Consider the following 9,062-nt stretch of genomic DNA (forward strand, 5'->3'; position numbering starts at 1 on the left):
TATTTCATTTGTCACTATCATGTTGCTCTGGCTGTTTCTGGTTTGATGAAACTTCCTAATGTAAAAGGCAAATTTTGGGCCACAAAAGCTTCTTAATGTTCAAAGCATTTGGCCTAACATGGACGAGGAACATCATCTCCTCAACCTGATCAGAGAAGGTTGTAGGAATGAAACATATTGCTCTTCTCAGAACAAAACATTGTATCTCCAAAACGGTGACTTTACAGGAGAAGGCAAAAAAACGTCTTTACTTTTAATGTAAGACAATGGAACCAGACTTTTTTTCCAAGCCATTTTGGGCTGTTTCTTTTGGTCCATTGTTCATGGAATTTACGCACAATGTAATGTTTCACATATCATGTATGACTTCACTACCATCATAACAAATATGTGATCAATTTAATCAATAAGGGCAGCTGGTGTTTTAAATGGTGTATAAAAACAATGAAAACTTAAAAAAAAAAAAAGTCACAAAGTTTTGACATGATACCAAGTATGTAAAGCTTCCCAGAAAATCCTCACTGGAATTAAAGGTTCAGCGTTGTAATTAGACTCCAAGCAGCTGTACTATATGGGCTCATGTTCTGGTGAAAGTGACTCGGCAGTCTGAAGCGCTAATGCTAAAGCCTTTCAGTGAAGTTCTGCTGCTGCTCAGATATGAAGACCGTTTCCTTGGAAAGTTTAGATAAAGAGCCACATAGCTTGCACCACGTGCCCGAGAGCTGTAAACAGGCCAGGCTTGTGTGGTTAGCGCCTACCACAACCCTTACAGGCCAAAAGCAGATGTGAAGGATAAACCATAGGCATCCCACAGCTGTCCCTCTTCTCTAGGTCAGCAGAAAACATCGTCCAGTCCTGGCCTTAATAAAACACTGTGACCTACATTAGGTCTGGAGGCCCACTCTAAACTGAATCTTTCCCAGTGAAGAAGGCCTGCCAGCTAGTTAATCGTATCTGAAGCTCAGTGTAAGTCAGCATATCTTTGCATATCTTGCTTGACCTCAGAATCAGATGTTTTATTAGCCCATAAGCTGGAGATTTAAAGGAGATTACTTGACCTCAAAAATGTAGTTAGATTTCAGGAGACCACAAAATGAATGTAATTTATCTAATAGTGTTATAAATGCAACAAATGGCCAGATATTGCTTTATAAACACATTATTCAATGCTTATGCATGTGCTATGATGTCCCTATGTGGACTTCAAATAAAGCGTTACACTACGTTTTTAACTATGGTTATATGGTCTAGAACTATTCCAACAGCGAAAATACATCCAGCTTTTTTAAGCACCTTGGACTTCATTGACTTTGTTTCATTCTATCTAAGCATCCACACTCGCTCCTTGCAGGGAATCTGCCCCTGTCCGCCTCCTCTGTAAAAGAGCCTTTGTTTCTGGAAGAACCTTAGGAATTCTCCTGTGCCTGCTCGTCCTGACCCTCATGTTTGTTTGTTTTCTCTTTTTCCAAACATCCAGTAGCCCACCACGACCCCGAGAACACCTTCAACTGCAGTTTCATTGAGCCCCCCTCTGTCGCTGAGCAGCCGACCCCTTCCTGGTCCTCCCAGGAGTCCTTCTCCTCCTTCGAGACAAGCGAGGACGGCCCTGTTTACTGCGTACCCCATGAAGGTGAGTCACCGTGGAAACCAGTGTGGATAAGCCATCTGTTTGGCCAATGGGGAGAAGCGATTGGGGAGTTGAGTCTCTGAACAATTTTTGCACTGACCCAGTTTGATGGAGCATGATTGTGGACACAGGCTCCCTGGAATGGTAATGCCAGGCCTTTAGGCGTGTGAGCGATCTGAAAATACAAACAGGAAATGGCACGAATGGCCGAGTCAGCAGTGGGAATGGTACCAAGTCATGAATCATTTTCTTCTAAAACGCTTGAGCAGGAGGGGAATAACGATTGGTGTTTTCTGAGCAATTTTGGTTAGCTGGCAAAACCCAGGCAGAAACACTCAAAGAATCACCCCAGGCAGCGCTTTGTACAGTAATGTCTAATGTTTCTTAAAGTGGACCCTGACAACCAGCAGTGTGTGTTGTGAGAAAGAGCCAAAGGCTGTTTAACAACTAATTTTAAGTGAGCACCAAATAGTGTAATAGAGATACACAGCACTTGCTTGTATGTGTAATAAGTTGTGTGTTTTAACTGTTTGTTCAGGTGTATCTACAGAGGTTTTGTACCGGCTGCTGAAAAGAACACTGACCTCTTATGCCTAAAGGGATACATCGCAGTAAACAGTGTTCCAAAGCATAGCATTCACTCCCCAGTCCGTATGGTTCATGTATAGATATTAAACTGCAAAAAAACTGCCTACAACAGTTTAGCTCTGCCAATTCACACTAAAGTTACAAAGATTGTTTCTCTCTGCATTTTTAATGAAGCACAATGCAGGTCAGCCTATCAAAACAGAGCTCATTTACATACACCAGTCTTGAAAGCACAGTACCAAAAACAGCTCAATCCTAAGGGTTGAAGAGCGGTTGGAACATGATAACAATTTTATCTGCATAAAAAATAACCTAAAGGTTTGCGCCTTACTAGCTTTCGTGCTGAGAAGTGATATTATTGAATATAAAAATACTCTACAGCACTGATATTACACCAACCATTAATATGCTATCCTCTTTCATGTGCGTGTGATTTCTTCTATTGCTTTGCTTAGGTGGTTAATTTAAAAATATGTAAAATAGAAAAGATTGCACTTAATTATAGGTTGTACAAACATAACATTACCTACATCACCATTTGGAAATATAATGTACATTCTGACTCTGGCAAAGAGTGCAGGAGAATATGTGAATGAAACCAAGGAACTACATGAGATCTACTCTCCAATGGACATGAAAATTGGCAAGCTTCTCCACATGAGCACGTCGGTTTGCCAGTTTTTTTGCTTTCCAACCAAACAAATGTGGAGAACTACTGAGTGTTGACAGTGTTAGATGCTGCCTAGGTTAAATATATAGTTATCATTGAATTTATTAAGTAATATTATATGGAGTTTGCATGTTCTCCCCGTGTCTGCGTGGGTTTCCTCCGGGTTCTCCGGTTTCCTCCCACAGTCCAAAGACATGCAGCCAATTGGACGTGCTAAATTGCCCCTAGGTGTGAGTGACTGTCTGTGTCTGTCTGTCTGCCCTGCGATGGACTGGCGACCTGTCCAGGGTGTATCCTGCCTTTCGCCCGATGACCGCTGGGATAGGCTCCAGCAACCACCCCCCCCCGCCCGCGACCCTGACGGAAAAGCGGCTTAGAGAATGGATGGATGGATGGATGGATGGATGGATGGATGGATGGATGGATGGATGGATGGATGGATGGATGGATTATGATGATGTTGTTTGTCATGATAATTCTGCGTATGATAATCGTTGGTCTCAGTTTACATTATTGTCCAAACCTACTCTATGCATATACATAGTTGGTGCTCAAAGTTTGCTTCTTTACTTTGGCACTAAGGCTATGAGCTAGAATTTAATTCACTTCAATTCAAGTTTATTTGTATAGTGCTTTTTACAGCAATGTCATCACAAAGCAGCTTTACAGAAGTTTGAAAACACACAGTTACAACATATACCCCCAGGGAGCAGGCCAGAGGCGACGGTGGCGAGGAAAAACTCCCTCAGACTGGAGGAAGAAACCTTGGGAGGAACCAAGACTCACAAGGGGAGACCCGTCCTCCTCTGGTCAACCAGTGTTTACAATTTGATAAGCTAAACACCAAATAAAAGCTACGAGGATCTCTGTTTAAAGACTGGATGGTAAATCTTTAGAAACTGCACTGGTAGAGGCAGTGTGTGACTGAGGCAGTCTCTGACTGAGTCTTCATGAAAAGTGGGAGTGAGCTGAAACAGTCTCATCCTATCTCAATGCTGGACCATCTGGATGGCACAGTGATGTAATTGAGGGTGTTGCAGTTGGCAAGTAGAAGTAATGGAAGCTTATGTACACCAATTAGCATCATGGAAACTGAATGCCTGAATTGTCAACCACTTGCTGCAAACCATGTCAAGTTGATGAGCAATCTCAAATATACTTGTCTGTGGTTTTTGCCATTGTATGAATTTATGTTTTTTTTTCCTTTTCTAACCACTTTTTTCTTCATTTTTGTTTCAGATACCATAAATGAGGGCAATGTGAAGCTCAGTCCCAGTGCCACTCCAGAGAATACTATGTCTGTTACTGAGGAGGATGCTGGAGAATACACGTCTCTCAAAGACACAAGAGCAGCCACGAAGCAACCTGCCAATGATGGGAGCGAGCAACCTTTGCTGAAGTCTTCAGATAGCGAGGGCTCCACCAGTGGGTCAGAGACAGCTATGGGGGCTCTTTATGCCCGAATCGCTCGCCTTTCCAAGCATTCCAAAGAGGAGGAGGACAGCGCAGCTGAAGCCAAAGCCAATGACAAGGCCCCATCTCCAGAGAGGACCAAACCACGCCCACCAGACCCCTCTACCAAGCCCAAAGTGTCTTGGATCCATGGAACATCTGGATCCAACCAATCAGAGAAAGGCCAGGCGCCTTCCCCACCCAAAGAAAAGAAAAGAAGCTCTGCTGAAGGCTCTGGAAAGGACGAGGATAAGCAGCGATCGAAGGAGAAGTCAAGCAAGAAAGGTGAGCAGAAGAACGCAGACGCTAAGAAGGGCGATGGAAACGAATCACCAAGCAAGACCAAAGCCCACAAAGCTTCAGACCCCATTGAGCACATCAATGGAGCAGTTCAGAATGCCTTAAAGAAGATCGGGAATTTCCATTCTGAGAGGAAAGGGGGTGACACTACCAAAGAGCCGCCCAAAAGCCCAAAGATCATGCCCCCTCATATGAACTCTGAGGCAGCTACTCTTCTGGCTGCTCAGCTGAAGGAGAAGACCCAGAGCCTGAACCGTAATGAAGGTCTCTCAGTTGGTATCAAACCAAATGGAGTGTCCACCCCACAGGCCAACCGGGAGAAGCCCACGCCACCCCAGAAGGCCAAGCGCTCAGTAACTGGACCCAACAAAGCCCTTCTACCCACCTCTACTAACCTTCAGAAGATGGTGGCTCCTATAACAGACTCCACTACCCCTGAGCCCAAAAGCCCAGAAAAGCAGGCCTTAAATGGGACCAAAGTAGGAGATGCAGGAGACCCGACGCCAAAGAAAACGCCCATTAAAAAACCACCCAGGAAGAAAGGCAAGGAGGGAACAGCAGAGACAGAAGCTAAAGCCACTCCAAAGACGGCCATTATGCCACCTCAGTTTGTCAAATAGATGCAGTGTTCCGAAATTACTGGCATGAACATGCAGTGCCTGCCGGTAGTGAATAAAAGAGTTCACATAATACTTTCTTGTTTCTTGCTCATGATAAAGAAACAATGAGCTGCATACCGGATTTATTCCTCTGAAGGATTTGTATGTTTTTTTTTCTATTTTTTTGAAGTCCAGGACGAGCTTGGAGAAGGAACAGTCACTGGTTAACATGTCGTGCCTTGAAAGTTTTACAGTTTGTACAGTTGTGAAAGGAATTCAGCAGTATTATAGTTCTAAATGGATTTAAAGTAATGTAATAAGCTTATTTTATATTCCAGCATTCCTGCAATTACCAAAGTACATACATCATTATTCCAGGTCATCCTGTGTTCTAACATTATGACCAAACAAAAGCCCTTTTTCTGCCTATCAGGTCACCAATGTTAGGATTTCTCTCATCGTGAATAGAAAGGTACTATGGTTAATCATAGTGGTGTAAGGCAAACAGTTCCCACCACTGTCATACACTTTGCAGATGCTGTCATTCCATAACAATGCTCTGTTTATATGCACATATTTCTCACAACCTATTGAGCCCCTATGGTGCAGTGTGCAATTAAATCAGAATAGCCTTGCAGAGGCTGAAGTTTTTAAACATAAACGTGACCCAAGACGACACTTGTCACCAAACATGCACTAATTGGCTTTTATCAGGTTAGCAACTCATGAGTCAGTGGTTTTCTCTCAGTTTCCAGTTTAGAATCTGTGTTGGTTTGTTACAGTAATATGTGCTCTGTCAAATCGTGGAGAGTGCAGTGTTCCTTTGCAGTGAATGGAGGTCCTGCAGATGTTTAGACACATTGATTTTAGCTGCTTCTTAGCAATTATTTCAAAATTGCTTGGTGAAGAGACTTTTAACTGTAATCACTGTGTCTAGACTAGGGGTGTACAAATGCATCTGGCACTTTTGGAACATTAGAATAGATTTTAATCGTATTCATTGAAGTCGGCACTCGTCCTTTAGCCAGAAACACGATTCTCAGACTAGTCAAACATAATCTAACATAACAATCCGTGAAAAAAACGTTGACGATCACCAAGTCGCATTTGTTTGCAGGGCTGAGTGACGTTACAAATACCCTGACTTTGATAGCAATTCCTGCATGATACTTTTCTTTATAACTTCGTTAACACGTTAACAAGTTAAATTCAATTAAATATCTAATTAATTGACCATAATCTTCTTTAACTCTAAACCTGGACCTAATCCCTACCCTAACCTCAACCCAAAACCTAAACACAACTATCACCCTGGTCCCCATCACTGTGTAGAATCAACTGAGTTTCAACAGATTGTTAACAATTTAAACATCTGTAAATAATCTATAGGGGACTACGGTGGACTATCCAAATAAAGTGAGATCATAAACAAAAACCTGTGTATAAAAACATTATGGGACCTGTGTACATACAGTACATCGGCTGGAACAGTGTCAAATATACCTTGATGTGACCACGGTATGTGCTTACAATGCACCAACTGCAGCTTATCATGCAAACTGTTCATAGCCCCGCCCACTAACTGCTCACCTGTGGAGTGTCAGGTTTAAAAGGTGCAATGAAATAATGCAGTTGGCAACATGCAACATGCGAGCCGCGAACCAAAGTTCCATGCAACTCTTTTACTGCCCTGTTGCGGCGCTGCAACAGGATTCGATTTTTAGGTAAAAAACTAAAAAATCTTTGCAGCAAAATTAAGCTCTGCTGATCATTATAACACAGTTATATGAATTATGAATTGCCTTAAATGTTGGGAGTTAATTTAGCTTATAACTGCTAATTCACACTTTAACCCTGAAGGTTGGTGTGCAGACTGCTGGTCACCATAGCAACAGTCTAGTAGCTAATGACAAGGCAAAGAGATTTAGGACAAACATTGATAATTCAGAGACGAAAACACTAAAAGGTCACCATTTAAAGTGGAGCTGGAGTATTCGAACAAGAAGCTGCAAATGAGAAGCTGATTTCAGCCTCATAAAAAAGTCAAACATTGAGAGACATTTTACAAGAGATTTTTCTACTTTTAAGGAAAAGTTTCCTGCTGGAGATGCGAGAAAAGCAGCTATAGCCAAGCTAAAATTGCTTAAAGCAGAGCAAATTAAGTTTGTGTTTTCATTTATATATTTATATATATATATATATATATATATATATATATATATATATATATAGCCTATACTTGTGCATCAGCACATACTGAGACATATTTACAGCCAAGATGGTGAATGGACATAAAATGTTGAGGTTCCCAAGGTAGTTAGATTTTTGTTGAAAAGATTAAGTGGCTTTTCTTAACGATTGGGTTGCTGACAACAATAATTTGGGACAGCCAGTCAGCAGTCATAGCTGATAAGACCGACTTCTAAGGTTTTGCAATTTGGTGTTGAAAGAAACCAAAAATTTCGATACTCATTGGCACTAAATCAGTCAACCTTAAAAGTTTAGAATTTTGAAACCCAGCCATGTTTCTGAATCATACAAAAATAGTCAAATTGTGATGAAATGCAAGACATAATGCTTTGAATCCTTTCCTAAAGAATCAAATTGAAGTTTACACCCCTAATCTAGACCATTCTAGTTTTTAGTGGTAAAAGAGCTGGAGTCTGTGACAGAGTGAGGTTCTCATCACCGCCACTCCGATAGGAGCATGTGGACAACAGACCTCACGCTGATGAGAGATTGATAGACAGTGTCAAGTTACATTTACATAAACAAGTCTGGTGCTGCTTTTATGGAGGGACAGATGAAGAGAATTAACAGTGAACAAATGGAGCTAATCATCACATCTAACTCTGAGGCCTTTTGTAGTGTGAGTTTCTGTGTTAGAGCTTTAATCAGGCCTGAAATTTCAATCCAAACCTGAACAGAGCCTGAGAACTTTCAGCCTGAACTGATCCAAGTTTTGAATCCAAACTTGACAGTATCCAGAAACAATTCCCCAAACCTGACCACCATCAAACTTCACATTCAAGATTATAGCAGCTTTAAAGTTAGCTCAGCAAGAAGGACAGTGGTCATCAGATCATCATTAAGTTGAAAAAGTAGCATATTGGTGGTAGCATTAAGAGATTGAGAGTTTGATCCCCGATGATGCCCCAGCCATCTATAGCCAGGGGTCCAGGGATACCATGGTCCACCATGGTCCACTCAATGCTAGCTAACATGGCTGTCTGTTAGCTGACACAACAGAATTGGCAGTTAGCTTTTTCAAGCATGTTGAGCAGAAACATGTTGTCCAGAAACACTGCATTTGCACCAGTTTGAAAAGATGAGGTAAAGCTTCATGTTTCTTGGACGAAGAGCATGCAAGCCTTCAACCCCAGCTTGGTAGGAACATGTGATTGGGGATACCTTCAAACCATAGAAGTTGCAGTTATTGCCAGGAATGGTGCAATTCAATATCCATCCAATGTCCTGTAGCTCATTGAAACAAGTGTAGAAATTGTAGATTTTGAAGTAGAATTGAGATTTTATTTCAATTTGAATTTGATCACGTTATTGTCTTGCCTATATTCTTGTTTAAAGTAAATTCTCAATGATTTGGCATGTTTTATTTCACCTAATGGCACCAATTGTTGAAAGTTGTCAATACAGAATATAAATCCAATTTAGCCAGAATTCAGTGTTTAATATTTGTATCGATAAAGATTCGAAAAGATAAAAACGTTCAAAGTTTAACATCTTATCTTAACACAAAGCAATGTGGGCAACAACGACTAAGCCAAAATGCTCCTGTTGATAATCAGTGAAGCTGTCAATGCAACAT

At 41.4% G+C, this 9,062-nt stretch overlaps 1 protein-coding gene across 1 annotated transcript in view; it reads left to right on the forward strand.

Annotated features, from left to right (window-relative positions):
• Positions 1-7,288, forward strand: part of scarf2 (scavenger receptor class F, member 2) — a 50,778-nt gene extending 43,490 nt beyond the window's left edge. Inside the window, exons 10-11 of the mRNA XM_017724833.2 lie at positions 1,478-1,630; positions 4,125-7,288. Coding sequence (XP_017580322.1) covers positions 1,478-1,630; positions 4,125-5,257 — 1,286 coding nt within the window. The 3' untranslated portion in view covers positions 5,258-7,288. The remainder of the gene's footprint in view (positions 1-1,477; positions 1,631-4,124) is intronic.
• Positions 7,289-9,062: the final 1,774 nt, after the last annotated feature.

This window comes from Pygocentrus nattereri, chromosome 20 (assembly GCF_015220715.1).
Source record: "Pygocentrus nattereri isolate fPygNat1 chromosome 20, fPygNat1.pri, whole genome shotgun sequence".
NCBI classification, from domain to species: domain Eukaryota; kingdom Metazoa; phylum Chordata; class Actinopteri; order Characiformes; family Serrasalmidae; genus Pygocentrus; species Pygocentrus nattereri.